Source organism: Notothenia rossii (assembly GCF_949606895.1).
Source record: "Notothenia rossii genome assembly, chromosome: 8".
Taxonomy (NCBI): Eukaryota; Metazoa; Chordata; class Actinopteri; order Perciformes; family Nototheniidae; genus Notothenia; species Notothenia rossii.
The window spans coordinates 61,973,543-62,000,768 of NC_136906.1; the positions used below are offsets into that span (position 1 = coordinate 61,973,543).

The 27,226-nt window shown below is 40.4% G+C and overlaps 1 protein-coding gene across 5 annotated transcripts in view; it reads right to left on the reverse strand.

The window, feature by feature from the left end:
* Window positions 1-27,226, reverse strand: part of LOC307016891 (MAM domain-containing glycosylphosphatidylinositol anchor protein 2) — a 185,576-nt gene that overhangs the window by 26,214 nt on the left and 132,136 nt on the right. For all 5 annotated transcript variants that reach the window (XM_079646256.1, XM_079646255.1, XM_079646254.1 and 2 more), the window contains exons 10-12: window positions 20,915-21,187; window positions 11,674-11,822; window positions 5,035-5,212 (exon numbers count right to left, since the gene is read on the reverse strand). In XM_079646256.1, coding sequence (XP_079502382.1) covers window positions 5,035-5,212; window positions 11,674-11,822; window positions 20,915-21,187 — 600 coding nt within the window. The remainder of the gene's footprint in view (window positions 1-5,034; window positions 5,213-11,673; window positions 11,823-20,914; window positions 21,188-27,226) is intronic.

Consider the following 27,226-nt stretch of genomic DNA (forward strand, 5'->3'; position numbering starts at 1 on the left):
AAATTGCCTAATTTTGATTGAAACACAAAGTGAGCTCATTGACCGCCAAAGGACAGCGGTTCGTGGAGGCTGTTCCGGATACACTGACTTCATCTTGGCTGGGTTCCCCGCCCACTGGCCTGAGGCTGTATTACAAAGCAGCAGACGATTTCATGGCTCCAGCCAAGTGTCCTCAAAGACAACAGCAGCCCAGCTTCTTCGTTTTTTTTTCACTGACCTCATATCATTCACGCTCTCAGAGATTCCCATCCATCACGTTTAGGGGGTCTGGGTGGGTGCCATGACGTTCTGAGAGAGCTTTGTGATGGTTTCACAGCTAATACCAGCGTGGGCAAATGTAATTCTGCAGTCTTCCCCTCATGTCTCCGGACATGAAATAACAGAAATAACACAAGGGACTTCACACTAGTGTGTCCTTCAATCAAACTGAACACACCCAAACCCAGCCTCCCCGTGTCAGTAATCTCCTGTGTATTATCCTGCTCTTGCATCAGCGTGTATAACACATTGATGCAAGCAAGTGAATCCTTAATGGACTTCCACATGGATGAGCTCTAAATAGTGGTCTAAAACGCAAGAATGCACAACAAGTTATATATACTGTATATATCATAATATAATCAATAATGCTACACGTTAGTTCTGATCTGTCTTAAAGAGGCCCTATTCTGCTCATTTTCAGGTTCATATTTGTATGTTGTGCCTCCACTGTGACACGTTGAGATGCTTCAATGTTCTACGAACAGGTCTTTATTTTTCTCATACTGCCTGCATCTCTTTCACCCTCTGTCTGAGACCAGAGCCCAGTCTCCTCTGATTGGCTTGTTGGCCGGCTCTGTTGTGCTTGGTCAACTCCTTAGAGATGACCCAATATGATGACGCAATAGAAATGCAAGAGTTATGTAGTGATGTAAAACAAACAAAGGCGTCCAATGGAGGGTTTTCAGGTTGGAGTCTGTGGGAGAGACACTCCCTCTGGAGGGAACCTTGCAGACCATTTACACGCACAAACACCTATAACACACTACGGAGGCAAACCCCCAAAAAAGCATTATAGGGTCCCTTTAAACAAAGCTGGCTGGTAACGTTTCATATTTAACAGACAACCATGAGAGTTGTATCTATCTTCTGTCCAGGAAAAAATACCCTGCAATAACACAATATTCTAAAGAAAACCCTACGTTGACAGCTTGAGGCTTATATCAGTAAAAGAGAAAACTAATAATAAAATATATGTTTTCCCAAAGCTGTGATTCATTGAATTCTCAGGTAAACAGAGACCATGACTGAACAAAGATCAGACAGGGATTATACTGAACCACCGCTGGCCGAATATTAAGGCCCCAACACCACCGCTATGGCGGGCAACAGATATTATCTAAAGCAGAAAAACTGTATTTAATATAAGATTTAGTGGGTATCACCTTACAGAGAGACATCTTACTGGAATGGAATATTAAGAAATATCCGCATTGTTTCGCCGTGCCACAGTGAAGGAAGACAGGAGGCTCAGACATTACTTCCTGTGCCATGAAGGAAACCAGGGAGAGAGGGAGAGACGGATGTTGTGAGGAAAACCAAACAGATGCTGAGTTTGTCACTGCAGCACAATTTAAAAGAACGTCTTTGGAGCGCCGTGACACAACCATCCTTCATCCTACAGCTGGGGACACTATAACCGCCTTTGTTTTTTCTTGCCAACTCACAGAAAAGCTGCTTCCATCGGCTTTATGTGCATCAGAATGATCGCATGGCCTACTGGGCAAGGACGAGCAAACTCTCTAATACTTCAATTTTAGTGGCCTTATGGTGGAAGGAGGACAGCATTGTTTATTCTAACAGCTAACAAAGCGGCTATCATATTTTTGTTGTTTGCTTTGGACAGACACATACATTTTTACTATCGTGGGGAAATAGAGAATATATCTTTTTGGTATAGTCAAAGCAAGGCTACTAGTGCATGGCAAGCATACAAGCACACACAGTTGGACAAACACAGAAAGAAAATACTCTCACATCTACACCTGAGGGTTATTTGAAGACTCCAAACTTGTATGTCTTTCTGATTTGTTGAAGGGAATCAAAGCAAACACAGGGAAAAGGTGCAAACTCTGCAGCATAACCAGAGGCTAAAGGTGAATTCCCCCTCACTGCTTTCCAGGAGTGAAACAACAGTGCTAAAGAAAACCGTCACGCACTGTGATGACTGAATTTCAATGAAGAATATGTCATCTTCTCAAAGTACTCTGTTTATGTGTCTGATTCAAAATGCAAGAGTCAAAGGTTGAGCATTTTTTCAGCATATTAAAAATAGCAAATGACCCGATTGCAAGCCAAACTATAAAAACACTTTTTTTGTGCTATATTTGAGCATTAAAACAAAACCTCAGTCAAGGCCTGTCCTTCTACTTTTAAATGCCAGCTGGGTAACTCAAAATGAAAATGGGTAACTGTGGAATGGTAACACTTTGAACAGGTTTCTATCAAAGATGAGTCACTCTAGAATAAAAACTGTTAATAGGATACACTGAATACTAACTGACCAAGTACATAGTTTTTTTTTAAGTATAAAAAAAATCAAATCAAAATGAACAGATTCAGGTTAAGAAGAAATAGCACTGCATATTCAACTTTACCAGTAGATAGCTTATTCTTTATTTTCATGTTCTCAAAAGCTTTTACCACCATCAGCTTTGTTTGTACTTTTTTGCAGGTGTGAGTGGCCCCTCCCTTTTCCTCGTGCATTCCTTTGAGTCCCAGTGGTGTACAACACACCTTAGCATACTGTTTTGAGTGTACTAACTTTCCCGGCGTCAACACACCACAGTACATACTTTACTCAAACCCTAAATACATAAATGTTGTATGTACTGCCTGGGGTTGCATTAGCTGAATGGCATCTGCAGCTAACGCCTGAAAATCAGAGTCGATATAACATAACACTTCTCACTATTACCCTGCTCCTCAGCACCTGTCAATCATCACTGCTTTAGGTTTTATGGATTTAAGTATTTAATCATGTATGTGTTTATCAAGGTTGGATACATTCTCCTAGCAGAATCCTCATCAGATAATTCAAGAGTTCGCTCAAACAGCAGAGCACTTATCCACAGAATTGTGCTATTGATGGTCAGTTCTTTGACGTCAGTAACTCAAACAGAAGCGTACTGTAGCTGTCAGTAATACAATTGCTGAATATAGGTTGGTTAGTAAAACATCTTGTGGACTCTCTAATCTATGTCCAAGTAAAGGCATAATTGGATTACTCTTTCTCGCAATACAATATATCACTCATTTCTATATAATAAGAGTTGGAATAAAACCTGCTAACATAACGATTAACCATAGAAGCATACGATTATAAAATCACACACATTTATTCCATACACTTGTATTGATGTGGTTCCTGTTCCCCAGTGAGAGTGAAAAGGAAGCAATAATGGAGATGATGCAGGACTGTACATCAGGCTGTCTTACGGGAGCAGAGTGGATCTGATCAGACCTGCCGAGGCTGCTTCGTGACGCTGTGCAGAGCGTGGGAGAACAGAGCAGCCCTAGAGTGATAATTAGTCTGGTCTCTCGTTGGGCAGCCCATTCGCACATCAGCATTGCTGTCTTCTTTTTTTAACTTTGTTCCTCTATTTGCTTTCCCTCAGTCCCAACTTGGCTGCCTACCACTTCTCTAGCGCCTCTCTCTTTCTTAATTAGCCTCAATTCACTAGTCTTCACTTTGATTGGATTCAATTTTGATTCAACTGATTTCAAATCAAGGTTTAGCAGAGACAGCACAATTTGCTTCACGATGCTTGAAAGAATAACAGCAGAGAAAGTTTTACCTCTCTCATCCCCGATATTCTCTTTTGAGCAGCCGTGATGAGCTGCAGTGGAACTGAATAATTCACAACTGCAGCAGCACAACTCAGGAAGACAGAAAACAGTGGGCTAGTTTGTTTCTGAAAATGCACATCTCAAGTACCTGTGCATCTGTTCACTGTCACTGCTGGGCCGACTGGGGATACTAATGTAGTGTTAGCATTGCAGCCAGCGTGTCGTCCAGCAGGCTGAAGGATGGGCCTCCATTTGCAAGAGGATACAGTGCAGGCCTGCTGCATAGTACAAACAATCTACCTGATGTTGTATTACTATAGCCCTGATTTAAATAAGAACATAAACCAAATCAAGTCATGTTATTGTCCTGATTTTGGGGCGTTGAAAGGCTTATGACCTTTGAAAAATATTTGCGATATAAAACAAAAACGCTTTTATTTTGTGGAAAAAAATCCCAGGACTATAAATGATATCTCCTGACAAAACAATTAAAAGCAATCTCACATAAAAATATATTGTTTTTGTGGGATAACTGCGTAAAGCAAATGTATTACTGTCAGTGTTTGGACTTGTGACTCGAGGTACTTCTGATGCCCTGATGTCACAATGATCTCACATGCACAGGAACAACAAGTCAGCCTGTGTCCGAGATTACAATAAAAGCTGACTCAGGCAATACAAGTCACAAGCGCGAGATAATTAGTCAATTGATCGGACTTTACACAAAGTGACAAAAGAAGCAAAGCAAGCCTAATTTGAACTGTGTACTGACAGCTCAGGTAATTTTAAAGGGGCCCTATTATCAAAACTCCCAAAAAGCATAAAAGGGTCCCTTTAATGAGTTTAATTTCTACTGCACCTTCTTTATAAATCGAACAAAACAAAGCCTCCTAGGATCATGGTAAAGATGGCTGGTACCAGAGTGAACCTGTGATATCATCAATGTTGATAAGCATGTGTCCATATGCGGCAGCACAAACTAAAGCTGTTAAAATGGAGTAGTATGTCGCAGTTAGCTGAAGGATAACATAACCAGCTGTAGCTGTAATTCCTCCACCTGTGCAGCCACGTCTAAGTAGAATAATGAAGTGAATCTGCGTCTCCCCTGATGTGTTTAACTCTCTAATCCATACTTGGGGACATTCAAATCCAGCAGTAAGAGCAGACTGATCACAGTCCTCCTGAGAGAAGGTTTATAGCACTCACCGCTGTACGTGACGATCCGGATGGTGGAGTCGCCCTCTCCGAATCGTGTGATGGGGGTCAGCCGCACCTCGTAGGATTCAGGCTTTATGAGCTCTGTCAGGTTGTGTGTCATCAGCTCTCCTTTGTTGATCGCTCCGTCCACAGGAATCTCCTGCTCCCACCAGCGCTGCAGGCCCATCTGCATAGAAAGAGATGATCAATAGACACTAAGAAGTTTTGTACAAATACAGATATCTTATTAATAATTGTCCTAATAGAAAACATTTGGGAAATCAACCACATAGTAGGTCTGTACCCGAATATCCGAATATCCGAATATTCGTTCGTTCGTTGGAGTATTATTCGGGTTTCAATTTCATTATTCGGATATTTGGTTTTTTTGGTTTTTATTTTTTTAATTAATTGAAATCTCCAATATCAACGTAAGAGCTTGTGCCTCTTCGGGGGGTGCTAACACTTAACCATAAATGTTATTGTTTACTTTCTCCGTTTTGATATGTAGATATGACTTTTTCTCCATTAATCTCCATCACGTTGTTTCCATAGCAACAACAACTTCCGAAAGTAACACACACAATGCAATATCCTTTTCAATTTCAAAGAACACAAATTGGGTTATATACATTAAAAAATAACTATAACACAACAATACTGTGGAATAACAAAAATAATGCCGTGAATAAATCGAAATACACGTGTCGAAGCGTTTTGCTGCTGATTACTACGCACCCCCCCTAATGTTATGTTAGATGTTAGAATTTTGTGTTACATTTGCACTACTTTCTGATTCAACTGAAATCAACAGATCCTTGTGCATTTGTTTTCCTTCTGAACCAAACTCACAGTAAGGCAAAGGTATAACCTCCACCTATAAATCAATCAAGAACATGTTTGAACGGTATTGTCCTTGATGGTCAGTTTTAATCTGCCACTTTTAGAGACATTAGGTTTTAGACTAGAAAAGCTAATTTCATTGATTAAGCGAGCCTAAGGCTCTTGGCTAATTCCCTTGATTTGAGTTGCTTAGATTAGTCCCTCTTTTCATGGTTCGAAGGTCCGGGAGTGGCCTCAAGTTAATTGCAGACCTCTCAGCAAAAGTTAGTCAGTGTTGGGTTTGGACCCCAGAGCGCATGTTGGCAAGCAGCACTTCCACAGTCAGTGTTGTTGGTCACCCTTGAATGATGAAGTTGTACTACAAAGATCGCCTTTGTGGAGTTAGAGGATCTCATACCAACCAGATTAGAGTTCGCAGAGGTATGGTATGTAGGATTAGCAATAAATTACCTTTGATATTCGAAATATATGAAACCACAGCAAATGAAAAGCAGCTATAATCATTATTCATCAGACATTTTCATATCTAAAGAAATTGGAATGCATACAGTCAAGGCTTTTATGTAGTATCACCACAAAAGTAGAGCATGTCAATTCAAAGCGTATTCTTCTGAAGCGTTTGCTCCTGGGAGCGTTTTGCATACATGACCATAGCAAATATACATTCCCCTCACCATCAGCGTTGGATGCACCCTCTCATCTGCCAATTAACCCTATCTATAGGCATTTGTATGATACGCCGCCAACATTAAATGCTACACAACAAAAAACCTCTTATTTTTTCACGGTAAATTGTTGACAGCTAGCTGCTCATTAGCAATATTTACTTTCAAAGCAGCTCCTAGCCTCTGGATTCAAAGACGGTTATTAACAAGCAGAAGGAACATTCCCATACTTGAAGAGAGAGAAATCCGGTTTCATTTTTCCTATTAAAAAAACCATCCCAGTGTGGATCATACAGGCGCTGTGCGAGTACAGTAAGGACAACACCTTTGTGCTCTGTACACCATCGCCTCATTCTTTTAAAGTTGCTCTTTAATCATGTTCGACAATGTTTTGTAGCAGGACCTTGAACTGACAGGAATTGTATATCTCGTTCTTTTTACACAGTGTAGCACACACAAACTGTCTGTCTGTGACTAAGCTCAGGTATCACACAAGAGATTAGCTTGTGCTTCTGATACAAGACAGCTGCTCAGGAAATCCAAGGAAACAAAAGGGAGGTTTGCTGCTGGGGGGCAATGAGAAGAAAAGTAGGGTACATTTTATCCTTGAGATCGGTTTAAGGGGAAGAGCCGCACAAAGACAAGTTACAGCTTCTGCATCACAATTAGTGACTTTACATGCCCTTCTCAGTCAGAGGAAAAGACGGAGTGTGTAACCAGCGGAGAGAGACAGAGATAGAGAGAATGGAAGTCTGATAGCACACTCAGTAGATTTGTGTGTGAGAAAAATACCAATTAAGTAATTACTAAGAGCCGGGATGATCCACAAATTACGGGGTGCAAGTTTATACCACCATTACTTTGCAGGTAAACAGGGTTTTTTTGTGGCACTAGTAATTGCAGATGGAGCGTTTACCTCTACCTTTCCTTTGAACATTTGAGCACATAAGGCATTATAGCAGCCAATTGCCACAAATTACACACTGTTGGATAGTGTGTGTTTGAACACTCTAAAAAGAGGCTGTGACATTTCAAGCACATTTGATATTGGAATATAAAAATGAAAACAATCAATAAAAAAAAGTACACACGTCACCATGTTTTTTCACATTTGGCAGTCTCTGTCATTTCTATAGATTGGTGTTGAGGGGGAGTAGAGGAAAAAGAGAAGGTGTACTTAACACTGTCCACATTCGGAAGACAACGAAGTAATGATACAACTATCGAAGTCCAAAGTGATGTCTTTAAAAATAAGAAAACAAAGATATTGAGCTTAATATGATACAGAAAAACCTAGGAAATCTCAGTTTTGAGGAGGATGACATATATATTTTTTGATATTACTAAATTACTGTAAAGATTAATGGATTCTTTTTCAGTCAATCGACTCATTGAGAATTAGATTTATCTTTGAATCTCTAATAAAAAACACAAAACACTAATACACCATGCATTATAAGTTAGATCCTTATTTAAGTCAACACATTAGGATACATCAATCTGTGCCCACAAACAGTTTATGGTTATCTCCACTGAAAATCAGACATAAATATATTAAATCTCACCGCCATGCATGTACTAATGCAAAAGCAATATTTTAACCGATCAGTTAACTTAAAGGGGGCATCCCCTCTGTATTTTCTTATTTTTACTTTTTGGAGCAAAAGAGCTCCACAAAACTCAATCTCACATAACCTAATTCGCATGCTTTCAAATGTAAACCTATTCAACATAATAAAATCCAGTTAAGTCCCACTTATGGAGCATAACGTAAGTTCAGGAAGAGCAGCAAATGCATTAGCTGATTGGTTTCAGCTGCACGATTCACCATTTTCTCTCTGTCTATTACTGCCATTGTCCCTTTGTGATCAGCTCCTACAGTATACAGCAATATAAAACCGAAGATGTTTGAATGGTTCATATGCTTATTATATGCTCATTATGTCTAATGCCTGCAGCTAAAACATGAATACAAAAATGAAGCAATGATAAAACTTGAAACTAGTTTGATTTTGTTTAAGTTTAATTGCTTTACCAAATTCATAAAATAGCCTTGTTTTGTTGTAATAGAAAACAACTGTATGGGTCTCATTAAAAATACATATTTATTTTCAAATGGATTTGATGGCAGGTTGTATTGGGAGCGCCCTGTCACTTTACTCGCAGAATAACAATATCTCGGAGTTTGTATCTGAGCTCATTAGTGTTCCCGAATCCCCCCATCACAGCGCCTGCTTGAGCTTAGTTTAGGTGCTGGTGTAATGCTGCGAGCATAAATAAGAGTATGAAACTATATGTGCTGTAAAACAGTTTTGGAGGCTTGTGTCAGGTTTAAAAACATTTAATTGGGAAAACTGTCTATGTGTGTGCCGGAGCTCAAGGCAAATGGAGGCCCTTAAATGCTAGTATTGGAAAACACTGCAAACAACAAAAAGCAAAAAAAAAATCGTATCAAAACGCAGATCTATTTAAATGCTCAAATGAAATCAATCTTGAAACCTTGATTGAGAAACAACATTTCACTTCTGAGACGTTTTGAATCATACACATGCCTATTGGTTTATGGATTTTGCACCTTTGTTTTGATTCCCATTAATGTTCACTGAGTTTCTGCGTCTGCGCTCGATTAAGGATTCTGTTTACATCCCATTACCTTTCATTTTTCAAATGTTGTCGACAGAGGCAGAGTGCCGAATTGATTTAATTTCACAGAGTTTTTAAAGCAACTTTTAAGACAACAGCAAGTGAGCAAGACTGATCACAGCGACATCAGGTGCACAGAAGGTGACTGTTCTCTTTGACTATGGTGACTTTTTATTGCCGGCATGTAAAACATATGACTCCTTTTGATCTGCCTAGACTTGACAGATCAATTGAAAACAGACAAAAGAGGAGGAGTAGAAGGAAGAGAAGACAGAGACAAGGGAAGTTGATCCAAGATGGCAATATGTAGCTGCGAAAAAGTTACCTTATAGGGGTTAGAGACAGGAAATGAGGCATCTGGACAGCTAAGAAGGCTTTGAAGAAGCCGGCTGTAGTATCAGAACAAGGCCAGATGTCACACCTTAACATTGCATCCTTGATGGGTGCAGTGATTTGTGCTTTGGTGGAGCTAGAGCTCCATCCCCGTTTCCCCTCCAGCGTCTGTCTCTCAGGAGAGCACTGGACGATAACACAAAGCAATCCATTACAGAGGCATAAGGTCTGCGGGCTCTGTGCATTAATTCAAAAGAGAAAATGATAATAATTCTGCGGGAATGGCAGGGGAGCTGCTGCTGGATCTATAAATAGATCGAAGTGGTGTTGTCCACGTGCCGACGGTTTCATTACTGCACCACTCGTTCACAGTCACTATCTCTCTGTGTTTATAGGGCCTCTACTCCTACTCATTTTCTCCTATCTCATTTCCTCTTCCACTTTTTTTTTCGCCAGCTCTTTCTCACCAAAAGGTATTCAAAAGTATCAGTCTAAATCAATAGTGAAAGCTGAGACTTAATCCATCACAGAGGTATACTGTAAAGCCAATCCCACAAACCAATGCATTTTCCTTAAGGCAGAGAATTTCTTTAATCTAAGACGATCGGTTGTTATGCCTCGGAGGAAGGAAATAATGGTCACAATGTATCTCTCTCGAGATATCAAGGCAAGAAGGAGGAGAGAAATTAATTTGCCCAAACAATGATTTTCTGCAAACATAGACTGGTGAAATAATATTTTCTCTTTTTTTGATGAAAGGATAAAGAATAATTTAAAGATGGAGATTTCACAACCCGGCGGAAAATAAGAAAAAAGCAAATGTATATTCCTGGCAAGTTCTCAAACAAACTTTTGGCAAGCGCAACCATGGGCACCGCAATGCACAGCATCATTTATTACCAAACGGACCAAGTGAGAGAGATGACAGGAAAATCATTGCTCTGCGCAAACATAACTGGTTTAAAATGTGTATTCAGGCTTCAAGTCCTGAGGGTGTAGTGTGAAACAAACATGAAATTATATTATTCATTGCAAAAAAAACTGTCAGGGTTTTCTTGCTAATTCCAAAGCAGAACTGATATCATTTTGGTGTAGCGGGATGGGTTACATTTCTTCGATATATGCTCTTTTTTTATACAGGCTGGTGACGGGGGCTTTACAATTAGTTGAGTTAATGGAGCTTTTTGGCTATCTCAAACTTTTTGTTTACTGCTGCTGTAAATAGGATATCCATAAAGACAAAATGTGCTCCACCCTGCCATGTGCTATGGAGAGGAAGGAGAGGAAGGTACACATTGATTGCCAAAGAGAGAAAATGTAACCATGCCATCCATCAATGCTGCTACCGGCCTGTCATCTGTGGAGTTTACTTGAAAAGCAAAACAGGAGCTATGCTTGCTTTTTCTCTCTGTGGGGTTTCCCTCCACTCCTCTGACTGAGGGTAAAAAAACGAAGCAATTGGTGGGAAAGCACAGAACTGGCACAAACGACAGCCCCTGACAGGTTCTTAGTCACTCAGCGCGGTCTACAGTGGCTCATTCACTTCTAAAAAAACTGCAGAATAAGACTGTCGATGAATCGAGGCGTAAAATTTGGCGCTGTCAAACGGAATACAACGAGCAAGCTGTGCAAACACATCTATCGCACGCTTAAATTGGTAATAAGAAAGCTTTTTACTGCCTCGTGGCACAAATAAACTCAAATGTATCTAAGAAGGGTTGGAAAGAGGCTGACCACTACAGATGACTGAGCGATTATTTTACACGGAGACAATATTTCTTGCTTTTAAAAACTCATGTTCTGGCTGTTACAAAAGCTCCCTGAGAACAGATTTATGTGGGACTGAAAAACACTTTGAACTGCGACAAACAGCATTCAAATCATGCGCACGTAGGTTGAACAGAGAAAAAGAAAACAAATCAGCAGGCAGCAGGGTGAGGTGCTCACATAAACAACTCCAAGTTGACTTAAAATCAGGAACCCTGGCTCCGATTCGAATACACTTGACCACAGAGTCTAGTTTTTGTTGATAAGTAGGAACACTGTGTTACGTACTCGGGGCCCCGATCCTCTCCACCTGAAAAAGGGGGTCTCCAGTTCATGTGTACTTCAGCACGGTACAAATCAATCGTACCTGATATAAAAACACCTTCAGTGATCCTACCTGTCTGATGCCCAGCCTGTAGGCCACGATGCGGTCCACCGCGTTGGGGTTCATCTGGGTCCACTGCAGTTTGAAGCCGTAGACTCTGGGCCGGTTCTGCCACAGCGGGCTGTAGGTGTCGTAGTAGAACTCAGGAGGGTAGGCTTTGCCTGGAGAGAAAGCACATTGATAGTATTGCATTAAAACCTACTTAAGATTAAAAACATCACACCGGAAAACCATGTGTTGGAATCTAATGGCACTCATGCCTTCTGCCAATATAGTCAGGACTGTTTTAAAGGGCTATCCAAGCAATAGAAGTAGTATTTGATAAAGTTTGGGATACTTGTGACAGAAATATCCAAATATAAAATATATCTCTACAGATTCTGACAAGTCTGTTTATAAAAAGCAGTGAAAAAAGGATGAAAGCAAATACTAGACATGAACATGTCTCTGAAAACGTAACGTGTTAAAGTCACCATGGGTAGCATATAGACTGGATAGTATGAGTTGCTGGGATTTAAGTATTTCTTGAAAAACAAACAAAAAAGCATGTTATGGACATAATTATTCATTTCTTAATATAGATTGTGAATGAATGACATTTTAGGAGTGCTTGAATCACAGCAATTGCACCAATAATGGTGCTGTTACTGAACAGTGATCATAGACATAAAACAGCAGCAGTTGCATGTTTTACTACATTAAAACTTTCTCTTTAGAGATGAATCCTCTTCAAAACATTAAGATAAGCAGTTGAGGTCAAACTGTCAGATAAAGCATTGCATGATGGAGAGATGTAATGTTATATCTGACTGAATGACTCAAAACAGTGATGAAAATAAAAGGTTAGTGCAGATATATTGGCACTGCTGTAATGACCCAGCTGAACAGTACTTGTTTTTAGGTTTGTTGCTAGGTTATAATAGTTATTATTTATAACATGAGATCTCAATACATTGCTTGCATTTGTATTCATTACAAACACTGTGCAGGCTTGCCATTCTGCTTGACTGCACATGTAAACGTTGTATCATTTGTTCACATAGTAACACATCTTTAAAGCTTCTTTAGAGTTACTTCTTTAAAGAAACGCTGAATTAGCATGACAAAGACTTACAGTATCTCTTATCTTCACTATGTTCAGTTAGTTCTATTCCTATCCGATCTGTATGATACTCCTTGTTGCTGCTGTGACCCAAATTTCCCTGAAGGATCATTAAATATTAATGTTCTGTTTCGTGACGTACAGTACTTTTGAATCAAAGCGTGTAACAGATTGTATGTTTCATGAACGTATAGCTACGAGATTCGGACTTATCGATCCAATGTGATGGCAGATTTGACTAAATTGTAAGATGCTTTGAACTCAAGTTATCTTCTCAGTAAAACACATTTCATTCAGATCCAGACTACCAAAGAGATTGTCAGAAAGCTTGAATTACACAGCTTGCTCTGTAGAAATCTGTGAGTTTTTTTTGACAGCGATTGTTGCATGGACTGAACACATCTTTCAAGATGTTGTGCTTTCCGGTCACAGCCTGAGAGCCGATATATCTGACAGCTGAAGTACAGCCGGCACAACATTGTATTTTAATCAAGATCCAGCAACAAGCTAACAGGATGACCTTCCAGGCAAAGAATAGTAATTCACCTCGACAACACGTTGTTGTGTTTGCCCCTCAGCTGTTTGGGCTTGTTTATTGAAGGATGACAAAACCCAAGGCAGATGATTTTTAATAGCCATTGAAAGGAGACGCTGGAGCAGCCATTGTTAGCGCAAACAAAAACAGGACTGGGATTTGATGTACCCGTGTGGTTGTGCAGCAAGTAGTTGATGAATGTCAGACTAAACCTGTCAAGCTAGTTTATGTCATTGATGGATTATAACGGCTTTATTTCCATAAACAGATAAGTGGTCTCTTGGGTTTCTCCCCACGGGGCTCCTTGGTCGGAGAAACTCCTTGAACCATTTCGTTTTGTTCAATTTTGATCCTAAGAATGACACTCGAGGGAGTAAATAAATTGTGACTTGGGAGTTTGTAGGTCACAAGGTGATTGGTTATCATTCTGGTTTCAATAGCCTTAGTACAGTATTACTGTAGGCTAGTGGCTCTTTTTCTTTCATTGTGGAGCAGCTTTTACCTTAGAGTTATAGCAAAGACAAAAACACGGAATGATTTTGTCAAACTGTGAAAATGTGAAGTGAAATTAATTCAATTCAAATAGAATCGCTGCAGGGGCACATTTTTTTTCCTGTGGAGCTAAACTTTGCTGTTCTGACATGATAATTTGTGCCATGACAAACAAACAAGACGAAATGTCTTGACAGTGCTGATATTTTAGGAAACGGAAAGCTAAATAATACATGAAGCAAAACTGATTGGTGCTTACTAGCTGTGCAGTTGCATCCACTTTTAGGTAACCTGCTCACAGAAGGCTGTTTCCCTGACCGAGAATGTACAGATCATTGAACTATAAGGGTTTTCTTTTCATTCTTGAGCCCTGCCTGCCTTTTTGTCTTCTCTCTTTATGTTTTTGTTTGTTTTGTTCTTTTGTTTTTGTCAAATGAGTGTATTACACTTATTGTATTTTACACTTATGTAATCATCAGACATCCAGCACCCCCTAAATGCCCGTATTCAATTGAAGGCTTTTATTGTCATGTGTACATACTACATAGCTACATGGAGATATATCAATGAAAATGCATTGATGCTTTGTTTTATATACCTTGTGTGAATCTCTACTGTCCTGTTTTTCACTCTCTGTTGCTGCTTTAACTCCTCTATTTCCCTACGGGGATAAATAAAGGTCCATCTTATCTTTCTTATCTTTTCTTACATCAATCATTCCTAACCAGTGCGACTATTTGACTATGAGATCGGCAGTTAAATCAGGCTCCTCAAGTGAAATAGTCTTAATGGAAGTATAAACGGACCTACCAGAAGGCACGGTTTGCAGTTATGAGACATGCAGCCATGGTATAGATGTATCCTTTTAATAAACTCAGCGAAACCTATTTTCTGGTAGGGACCACCAAGCCAACCACTCACTAAGTCACTTTGTGATATGATGATGCCTGGCTATATCCCATGATTTTCTTAAACAAACAATCATTTGCCATACTTCCAGGCATTACAGGGAGGTTTACAGTTGTTCCCCTGTGCCATAGACCTCCATTGTTATCCCTAAACATCTTCATAACAATGAATATGGGCACCGTAGTCTGTTTCGAGTCAATTCCATATTCACCAACATGCTGCCTAAACAATCACAAACAAAACCATAGAGGATTGAACCACTGCTGCATATATGTTCTAACAAATCCACAATTAACTTCTGTTTGAGTTAAATAGCTACAGTATGTAGCTATTTAAGAATGACCTGGACTGAACAAAACAGATTAGCAGTTTCAGGCTTAGTGTGGTGTGATCAATTCTCCTATTCTTCAGAGAAAATAAGTCCAAATAAACACTGAGGGTATTTTGTTTTGTTATGCATTTCAGACAAATGAATCAAGTAATGATGACCGGGATGCAGATCAATTGGCCTTTAAATGGATAAAGCTATTTAAAATACAATATTATAATCTGAGTGAAAGAAACACTCATTTATCAACCTGATGAAAGTTTTTATGTTGAGTTATGAAATCCATCTCACAAGGTTAAATTGAACCCTTTGGTTTTATAACTGAAGATGCTATAAAACAAACTGCCTCCGTGGCTCACTGAAATGCAACTAGAAAGAAAAACATATTTTCTAACAACAAACCCAAGGATAATTACCGTCTGCACTTCACTCTGCAGTGTTTCGCTGTATAGAGCCAGCTGTGTTTACAACCCGCTGTACAGTGAACGTCACAAAAGCCAGCCAGGCAGATACTGTCAGTTTTGTGCATGCAGTTTATTCTGTTATTACGAGACCAATGACAAAACAAGTGGCTATGGTTTGCAGCAGAGCAGAGGCAGCAAGGGTTAATTAAACTGATTGTATGTTTTCATGATACTTCTAAAGATTCCCACGCAGCCTCGGCTTTAGGTAAACATTGCTGAAAGGATCCCACACTTATACAAGTATATTTAGCGAACGCGTTCTGTAGTAATTGAATCTATAACATTACAGTTCTTTGCAAAAGTGAATGACCTCAAATAACAAATATAATGTAATGATGGTCCTCACTGCTAATAATTTGTTATGTGTGATGAAGCACATTGCCTAAACCACTTATTAGTCTTGAAACAGATAACCCGGTGGGAGACATCAAACATAAAATATGGAAGGCTTAATTGATTTTTTTTTTAAAATCCTGTTTATAACAGCAGAACCAATGCAATGATTCATAACAGCTCAGTAAAACCCTTCCGGCAAGAAGTTGACCTTGTTTGCAGACTTCCTTTTCTTCTTTCTAAGGGGTTTATGAACATGCTTTCTTCTTGAGGAAAACAGCGCCATATGCTAAGCTGTGCTATATGGTGCAGGGCTGATGTGTGATGTAGGCTTTTGTGGCAGAAGTGACGCTTGCATATGGATGCACAGCTGGCCGAGACAAACCCAACACCACCGCCTGGATAAGCTAAATGACTTTAGGGAAAAGACATTAGACATTAAAAGACTTGATGGTAATTGGCTAGTAGTCCCCTTCTGGGATGGAGAATGAAATCTCTCTGTGGCTTTGAAAGGGAAAAAAATGATATTGAACTTGTAATGAGTCACTTCCACCTCGACTATTCAGCTCATTCTTCCTCAACTTCCTCGCCTAATCAACTCGAACAGACGAAAAGCCAGAGAGATTTCTAACGGTTGATTATATTAGCTGGAATTATAATTTGTATTCCATCCTCTGTGGTCAGTTTGAATGCTGCAAATTGACACATGTTGTGATATTGTGTTCTAAAATAATGATACAAAAGAAGTACAGGGATAAAATGTAGGTCGGCAAATAAAAGAAGGAAAAAGCACAGAATATTTTGAGTGTGTCCTTCAAGCCTGAGAGACTTACAGTCTGATCACAGATAACGTTTTTTGATATGCTGCTTTTCTACTCTGACAGTGTAATGTCAGTCATTACTACGAACAGGTTCCATCAATGTCAGTTTCTCTTTGAGCTGTGGAAAGTGTTCAACATCATACATCCTTCACTTTAGGTGCACAGTTCAACTCGGATGAGCAGGATACAGATTATAGAGGCAGACTGCTGAGTTACTAGAAAACATGTCTGGAAGTGAGAAGTGTTCATTTGAGTTTGAACACTTTTATAAACCCCTGTAACGGAGCAATGTGCAGGTTTGAAGATACAATCGGTTACGTTTTTCTTGCATGGAGATATCAAAATGATACAAGTAACACATCCACCAAAAAAGAAATACAAGATGCCTATTTAAAACACCTCAAAGAGCCAAACAAACATGCAACAAATGAATCAAGGTGACAGTAACATTACTATGAACAGATGACGGACCAAATAATAATAGATCCAAATAGACTGAATGCAGTGTGGGGGTGTCACACTACAATGAATCCATTTCCTTCTGAAGACATATGCAAATATGTTATTTGGGTAACTTTGGGCACTGCGTTCCACAATGTGTTTCTGCATCATTAGGAACAATGGCAACAATACAGAGGGAAATGGGGACCATACCATCGCATCATTGTGTAGAATCTGAATTCATTTCCTGAAAAAACTCACAAAATGCATTGTTCACTGATTTTCTGAACAATGTCCCTGGGAATTTATTTTTTATTTTTCTTGTAATTCATGACAGGCTGCCAACAAGAGGAATTAAACGTGGGAGAAATGAAAAGCATTGTTTGCTCTTTCTTTGTGAATTTCTGATTTCCAGGAAAACTGCATTTTGCATTGTTGACGAGACTGGAGTCTAGCTCTGCAGAATTTCTTTATAGTTCTGTAGCGATTATAGGGATTCAGGTTAGTCCTACTTCGCCAGTACACAATGTGTAAATTGTTTAATTTAGCTCTGGAGGGAGTTTCTAATGTTTAAAATAACCCCTATAATATTATCTTCACTTTCATTTGAAAACTGTAATGCAAAGCCTGTGATGCATACTGGAAGTTTGGCAGAAGTGGGCATATAGAAGGTTTGGGGTCTTGTCAAATATGCTATAGAGTTGCATAATGGGATCTGTAGGAGCCAGGGTGTTCAGAGTGTACTGTAGCTCAGGCTCTGGGCTGAAGGATGGAATAACTTAGCCTCTGCTGCTTTAATGTAAACCTTTTTTTTTTTAAAACTCACTTATTTGAGTCCATAAACTTTATGAAGTGCTATAATAAATTGAGGCAATACATCTTTAAATCCAATATCTGTGTATTCTGTGACCTGTGATTCATCCCATCACTGCTTCATCAGTACACATTTGCAGCCTGAGGACAGGATGTGTAGTAAATGCAGACTAGTGCATCAATCATACCGCAGCAGACTGGAATGGAATCAAAGAAAAAAAGCAGCGTAGAGTTTCAAATACAGTTTCTTTTCGTCCCAACTCTAACTCTTTAGAAGAGCATGATTTCAGCTTTTGCTAAAAAGTCAGGGTTCCCCAGAGAGGGAGGCTGAGCCAAAGCTCAGTGGTACACATTACATCCCTCTGAGGGGTCTCTCCCCTGGCACAATTTAATGTCCAACAATTACAGCCGACTCACTGTTTCCACAGATGTCCTGATGGCCTGGCACATGGGCATCCATGCACATGCACACACTCTCCCCTGGCACAGCACTCTTTGTGAGGCGACAACAATTTTATATAAGCACAAGAAAAGACTAATGCATGAATTGGGAGATTTTGAATGTGTCCGTCAACATGGTAACACGTATGTTTTTCTGCATAGTATGTTGACTGGACCTGTGTGTTTAATGGAGGAACTGCAGCCTCAGGCCAGAGCTACTGAGTGATGTGTTTATTACACATCAACACAGCAAAAGAGGAAGTCAGGCGGGGGCGAGGGGGCGAGGGGATATCCACTGAGGGCTACCTGTCTTCTCTCTGTTAAGTGAGCAGCCCAAGACACCACCTAACTGCATGAGCCATAACAAATATTTAATGAGCTTCATCTTGAAGTGGACTCTCAAGTCAGGTGTTGATATCCTCTCCAGTAGTTATTTCAGTCAAACTGCAGAGTAATGTTGATCTCATACTGAGGCTGGTGAGTTACACAATAAAATAAAACATAGACATCTTAAAGAATAGGAACTGGAGTTAAGGGAATAGGGCAGGCCAGATTTCATGGATGATGGGAGGAACAAAAGTGGATTTTCTGCACCATGCTCCTTCACTCAGGGGGTTACTAAAAGAGCCTCCATACCTTTGGCAACCACTGAGTCCAGATGGTGGGAATCTGGAGCATTGGGCGGGAGGAATGGAGTGATGAAGGGAGAGAGAAGGTAGGAGGGATGGAGGATGAAAGGGAGGGAAGGTGGGAGGAGGGAGGGAGGGGGCATGAGCAATAGCACGAAAAACTCCAGGCCTGTTGTGAAAAACAAATGACTGGAGGGGACTATCTGCTCCTGTCTCTCTGCTCTACCTGTTCCACCATGGCGGACTGATTTATGAAGCGCACAGGGGGGGTTGTCCATCTTACACTCTAGGCAATCTGAGGAAAAGGAGGAGGAGGGAAAGACGTTTGAAATGAGGAATAAGAAAAACGGGGAAAAGCAAACCGGGACAAAGAGAGGAGAACAGAAAGAGAGGAGATAGAAAAATGGAGGGTACGCTTAGATTCAGCAACACATTGAGAGAAACAGACAGCATCAAAGAAGCGGATCAGAGTGACAGATACTCCTCCTGTGACCCTGTAGCTCCTGTCTCTAATGGGAGGTCTGGGAGATCGAAACCTTGACCTGCTGCGGTAACTCAACATGACCAAACTAATTCAGTCCTGTCATAACAGCAGGACAAGGAGATGGACACATTCTGTTCCCGATGAAAAAAAGAACCATCTAAAATGAAAGGCGATGAAGGGCGTAAGTGTGTATTATCTGAAAGAACAGGTAAGAGACAGAGAAAAGAGCAGACGTGATTGACGTATCCCATTCAGATTGACTATCTTTGTTTCCTTTCTTTCACTCTTCTTTTAAAATTAATTGTCTATCACACCTGAGCCTGACAAGAACCGTTATATATTTGAGGAAGCAATTTCAGCTGTCCAAAAAGTTCACGGTGAACATTCAAATTACCAGCTGGAGTGCATACTGAAGGAGTTTTTGAATTATGTTAATTGTATGATATGAAACTTTGAACGATTTTTTACGGCAACTTTGCAATCATGGCCTCTTATCTATAACGAAGCACAGCAGGTGTGAAACTTGTGCATGGGGCTGTACGCAGAGCTAGGCTTTTAGGAGACATTTAAGGCGATTTGAGTGTGGTGTGTTAAAAAATGGACAAAACAAAAGTGCAAGGAAATGATTTACAAGTTGTGGGCTCTAATATGAGGTGCGCATATTAGCATACGGGCTAGCTAAGCTAACTTCCCACAAAAATAACTCAGTGTTACATTCAAGGCGAGGAAATATTACATAATACTTGTTGTAGGGTTAAAAGTTACTTGAAACTGAGAATTCACAATAGCACATCTGCTGTACAAAAGCCTACTGGATGCTACTATCAGAGTTCAAGCTAACAATAGTGTGTCTTTACTTATTTTCTGCACTATCCCCTTCCAAACTAATTATCGGAGACAGCGTTACTTTCACCAAAAACATTGGTTAGTCTGTTAGTCCTCATTCTAAAAGCTTTTTCTCTGTACCATTAAATATGAACAATCAAGCTATGTCTGGCTTTTCAAAGTAGGAAAGGTAAGAAGCCAGGCGGGTTATGTCAGTATGAAATTGTAGACCACAGCAGATCTGTTCTATATTTAATAAAATGTCTACGTAGATCATCAACTCATGAGGACATGCACCTCTAATTTCAGTATGTGAGAATGATAGCCTTTTTACAAGGTTCTTATTTAAAAAGTAGTAGAAAAATTGAATAGTCAACCAAAGACAGTGTTTTCAACTCATAGAGCTAATGTTAGCTTAATTAATTAGCTAGCTAGCTGCAGCTGATGAAATCTGCTATATTCAGGCGGAAAAGTCTTCAATAACCGACTAGAATTGAGAAGCAGCTTAAGGAATAATTGTTCAAGTAAGAAAATCTTCCACTTATATTATTATAAATAAAGGTTAAAAAGTTTAGTATCAGTTTATAGGTGCTTAGCAACTGGTCAATTGCTTATCAGTAAAAAACGTCTATTTACCTGTAACCTGGAAGGTGCATTTTCCTGCTCCCGCCTCGTTTATGACGTTACACGTGTACTCCCCCCACCCGTCTCGATTCAGGCTGCGGATGGTGTACTCCGTTTCGTCTCTCTGGGCATCGAAGGCTCCAGCGTGGAGCAGCCGGTTCGACAGGAGCCACTCGAATCGCAGCACGCGGGAGGGGTGGGCTCGCAGCACCCTGCAGGTCATCACCACGGGGCGGCCCAGGCCCTGACGCATCTCCATGTAAACTGGCTCCACCGTGGGAGGGTCTGCATGGGAGACATGAGGGGTCATATGAGTTCAGCTGACATTGTATAGAGACAAAGTTCTTCAAGGATGTTCCAGTGGAAATAGAGGAGAAAAGGCTTTTGTTAAAGAAAAAAAGGAGAGTGATCGAGACGGCCATACAAGGTTGTCTCGAACCTCCAGAGAAATGTTTAGAGCGACAAATACCTGAAAGACAGAAAAGACATGATAGTTAGGAATGATGATACAAAAACAAGATAATGCTTTAAAAAGTGTGTTCACAAATGGGAAAGGCGTAAGGTGAATATAACTGTAAATAAAATACATGGTTTTTGTATTGACCAACAGATAATAAAAAATTGCACACACACACAGAAAGAAAGAGAAGTATTTACAAAGTCAGTCTAATATAGTTGTATGAATTAAAGTGGTGAGTTTGGGGAGGAAAAGGTGAGATTGAAGTAAACTTTAAACAATAGGCACCGCAAATGTAATATTCCTCAGCAACAAATAAAGACGAGTCAAAACTATTGTAGGGAGAGCAGCAATGGGTGCAGGAAATTGAATTCTTCAGAAAAAACATTGCTTGGAAGGAAATCAGTCACGCTTCACGGGAAAATTGTTAACAGGATGATGAAGTGCACCTAAAGCGTTAGAAAATTGAAAATTAATAACTTATTTGAGTATCTGACAGGCTTCACCTCTTCCACCACACAGACAACCAGGTGCTGAATTATTTAGCCAGGCGTCTGAGAGTGGAAGAATGGGCTGAATATGACCTGGATTCAAGTTTATATTTCCGTTTCCATATTTTAGCTTATCTTAAATGTGCAATACATTATGTGCACGGTGACAAAATGTGTGTTTGTATAGACAAAATGGGTTTAAGTGCCTGTGCATGCAAATGGTTATGAATAATTTCCCCATCTTAAGCATCTTTGCTCTTGACATTTTCAGACGGATGCTTGACAAAAGTCACGGCCGCTCTTGAAAAACAACACTGAATGCTGAAGAGAAGAGACAGAAGGACACAGAGGGACTTAATTGCCTGAAATTTGCATATTTCCTGACATAATAAAGGAGAGGAGGGTAGCTATAACCAGGGCTGGGGATGTTACTTTTTAGGATGTAATATGTTACAGATCACTGATTACCTGATTAAACTGTAATCTGCAACATAATCTTCTACATTATTCACACACGGTAATATAATATAATTACAGAGCCTTCCCAAATTGAAAGGAATGCAATAAAAAGGAACAGTTTATTCAAATTTACAGCATATAATTTGATAACACTATTAATGATATTTTCTACAACGTAATCATTCTTTCTTTAATGTTGAATATGCTACAATTTGAAAAGCCAAATCTTTTAAATAAATAAAATACAGTCTTTCAGTACTTTTTTCACACCTATTAAAGGTGCCCTAGAATGTTCATTTTCAGGTTCATATTTGTATTTTATCCCTCTACTGCAGGGGGGGTTAAACTCAAATACACAGTATTTACTATAAACTCAATGTTTATTGCAAAACCTATTGAAATGAACTTATTGCACATATTAAATCTGGAACTAACACAGCTTAAATTATTGCCTATAAAAACAACATTAAACATTAAATAATCAGTTGCATTAATTTTTTATGGCTCTATCTGCAGCTTTTCCAGAGTCATTTCTTATGATTACATTTTTCAAACAGCTTAAAAAAAACAATTTCCCTCAAAGAAAAACCAAGCATGCCCTGTTGTCTCAAGAGAAAAGTGCAGAAGGAAACATCCATTGAAACTCAGTGTGCTGCTCTGTGATGCTAGCTCAAGCCAGATACTTGGCATCTAATCTTGGGTGCAAGTTCATCAATGTTTGGGGTCAGGCTCTGAGCTGAGGAACTCCTCAAGATTGAGTGAAGGTGTGCGTGCAATATACCAGCGGGCCAGATCTAATAGTAATTCAAAATGAACCTGCGGGCCGAAATTAAATCTACCACCGGCCGGATTTGGCCCCCGGGCCTTGAGTTTGACATATGTGCTCTACTGTGACATATTTCCATGCTTTAATGTTCAAAAAGCTCTTTATTTTTCTCATAATGCCTGTGCTGCAGCACCTCTTTTCACCCTCTGTCTGAAACCAGAGCCCAGTCTGCTCTGATTGGTTAGCTAAAGTGTGATTTAACTTTCTTGCTTTGGATGCTAATTATCATAAAAAAACACAAACGAAAACCCCGAAATCAGGAGCTACAATGATTAATGGCACGCAGGATGAAAGAAAAAAGTAAACAAATATTCCAAGAGGTTGGACTGAAAAAAAGTTTGCCTCCCTCTCCTGCTGCTGTTCACAAGGTGGAGAGTAAAACAGCTTTCATCTCAGGTAAATGAAACAGCAATCAGTTCCTTCTTCAAATGAGCCTTGCCTGGGCTTTTACCCGCATCCGATTTCCTTTTTCTGAATCCAAGAGAAGGGTCTGAAGCTAACTGAGTGGCAGTACACCAAATTGCAGTAAGTGCATTTCCATTGACACAAAAAGACAAATGAAGACAAGGATTGGGTCTGCTCAAAATTGAAAAGAAGAAGAAAAATGTTCTTATATAACCAAAACATATTTTTAAACACGGGCACATGCCTCATATCCCCTCTGTGCATCTCCTGTGAAACAGCTGACCAGCAAACATGAGGAGAAAGGAGCGAAAAGGTCCTGCGTGATATTCCCTGAGCAGCGCTCGGCATGTTTAGTGTAGCAGCGAGGGCGAGGAGTTGCTGTAAGTCACCGGCTGAGGGAAAACCATGTGCATTCGCCGAGATGTAATCCATCATCAGTCACTGGTGGATACTTTGACAGTAATGTGGAGAAAAACAACATTTAAGGAGCACGGAGGGCTTTTCCCCACGGTCCACACAGGCCACCATCTACAGGGAGGAGGACAGAACAAAGACCCGGGTATACATGGGGGAAATATGCATGTGTTTCTGAGTGTGTGTGGCAGGCAAAGGGGGATTTTTGTGTGCATGCATGCACCTGCATTACTGAAATACCGCTTGACTGCTTTTCAATAAACTTCAACTTCAGTCAGAATGGGTTTCATTTTTCCATGCGCTTCAGGGGAGTGCATCAAGAAAAGGACAGGGAACTCCTTTAGGCAAGCCTGCAAGAGTAAATTGTACTGTAGTGTGTGTGTGTGTGTGTGTGTGTGTGTGTGTGTGTGTGTGTGTGTGTGTGTGTGTGTGTGTGTGTGTGTGTGAAGTGTGTATGTGCAACTGCATTCACTCAGATGTTCTTTTGTTGTTTTTCTTTGATCCTGTTTTCGTCAAATAAAAAAAAGGGGGCTATGGCTTGACTGAGCTCACATATAAACCATTATTGAATATACTGTATATGCTGCAAAAAAAATATTTTGGGACTAGTTTGTTTCTACGTTCAAAAAACTGCTTCACACCCACTGTCGGAAATACATTTGCCTCACAAATTATTGGATTATGCTGATGTTATTTACCAAAATGCATCCAAAACTGACCTCCAACCCCTCAACAAAGCATTCATTAATCTCTTTAAGTTTTTCTCTTGGATGTAACTACACGACTCATTACTGTTAACTTTAATGTATAGCTCACTCAAATGTCCTCCACTCAATACAAGAAGACATATTAACTGGCTGCAACTCTTATTTCTATCAGCAGCACTATCTACAACAGTTTTTAGTACCGTTTTCCTCCATATATCATTCTACTCTCTCCACACAATACTTTAACTCAGTGGTTCTCAACTGGTCAGGCCTCGGGACCCACTTTTTCCTTAGTGAATAGATTGCGACCCGAAAGTTTTAACCACTCAAATCTGTTCAACAAAAAATCGTGCAGTAATATATACTCTTTTCAGCATACATTATGAATTAAAGTAATAATAATAATAAATGGGATTTATATAGCGCTTTTCTAGACCCAAAGACGCTTTACATTATGAGTCAGGTCGACAAACAAAACAAGAACAAAAACACAAACAAAAACAAAACAAAAACAGAAAAGCAGTCAGGAGGATGTTGGTTCAGAGGGGGGAGGGGCGGGTTTAAGGATAAGCAGAGTTGAAGAGGTGGGTTTTGAGACGGGACTGGAGCAGGGTGAGGGAATCAGACTCACGGAGGTCTTGGGGGAGGGAGTTCCAGAGCTTCGGGGCTGCCACAGAGAAGGCTCTGTCCCCGAAGCTCCGGAGTTTGGCCTTGGGGATTGAGAGCAAACCGGCTGAGGTGGATCTGAGGGACCGGGGTGGTTGGTAGAGGATGAGGAGGTCAGTGAGGTAGGGGGGGGCCAGATGGTGGAGGGCTTTATAGGTGAGGACCAGGAGTTTGTAGTGAATGCGGTGTGAGACGGGAAGCCAGTGGAGTTCTTTGAGGAACGGGGTGATGTGATGCCATGATTTGCTGTGGGTGAGGAGTCTGGCGGCTGCGTTCTGGACACGCTGGAGTCTGTTGAGGGATGTTGTGCTGATGCCGAAGAGGAGTGAGTTGCAATAGTCAAGGCGGGAGGAGATGAAGGCGTGAATGAGTCGCTCAGCTGCGGGGCGGGTGAGAGAGGGAAGGAGTTTGGCGATATTGAGGAGGTGGAAAATGAGGTTTTTACAACTTGGCGGATGTGGGGGTCGAGGGAGAGGGTGGGGTCGAATATCACGCCAAGGTTGCGTGCCTGGGTGGAGGGGGAAACAGGGGTGCCATCGATGGTGAGTGTCAGGTTGGGGTTTTTGCTGAGGGTGGATTTGGAGCCGATGAGGAGGAGTTCAGTTTTATTGCTGTTGAGTTTGAGGAAGTTGTGTTGCATCCAGGATTTTATTGCAGTCAGACAGGATTCGATGTGTGTGAGAGGGGGGTTGTGGGGGGATTTGGTGCTGAGGTAGATCTGTGTGTCGTCAGCATAGCAGTGAAAGTCCAGGTTGTGATGGCGGAGAATCTGACCAAGGTGGAGGATGTAGGAGGTGGAGGATGTAGGAGGGGGCCGAGTACTGAACCTTGGGGAACACCTTGGGTGACTGAAGCTGTGGTAGAGGAGTGATTGTTGAGGGAGATGAAGTGGGATCTGTCGGAGAGGTAGGACTGGAGCCACCTGAGTGCAGTACCTTCGATACCGAAAGTGAAGTACAGATCATATATATCCCTTCACAGAACTAAAGCATGCTTTTAAGTAAGGTTTAAAGAGATGATGGAATCAAAGCTGAACTGTATAACATAAAAAGGCCCAAATGCTGAAAACCCAATCCCAGAACGGGGGTCTTGGGGGATTCCCCCCCAGGAGTTTTTTTTTGAAATACTAACATATAAACTACCCATTCTGGTACACTCTGAGAAGAAAATAAATAAATCTATTGCTACCCGACATATTAATAATATTTTATGCCATTGTTTGTTTTTCACTTTGTTCTGACAGCTTGCTGCTCCACTCAGAGAGAAGAGAAAAGAGGAGATAGTCTGTGTGAATTACTTTAAATTGTGGGTAAGCGTAGATAGCCCCCATTGTTCTGTGACCTGTCAATCATCAAACCGGGGGTCATATTTCATTATGTGTTCATTTTTATCTGAAGTTGTAACCATGGATGTATAAAGAATAGTTCTACCACAAAGTTATTCTCCGTGGGGACTTCCGGTAACAATCTTGATTCTGATTGGCCAGAAGACTCGTAAAAACATCAGCAAAGATGTTTTATTGAGAAGATGATCACTACGTGACAGAAGTTTTCAAAACCGTTTATGGTCTCCAGTAGTTTCAGTCCAACGCCTACTGCATGCGCAGTGTTAGAAAATCGGGCCTTCAAAATAAAGGTTTGACTTCCCCCCCCAAAAAAAGAAATGGAATATATATTTTTTCTATTTTTTTTTCTTCACTCACACATCTGCGACCCACTCGAAACGGGTCCGCGACCCACTTTTGGGTCGCGACCCACCAGTTGAGAACCACTGCTTTAACTCCACTCCCTCAGTATGAATGAATTGCCACCAAAGATACTTATTTTCAAATATTCAAAAGTGCTTTGTCTTCTTTTTTTATACAAAATACTAAGTTTATATTTATATATTGTTGTATTG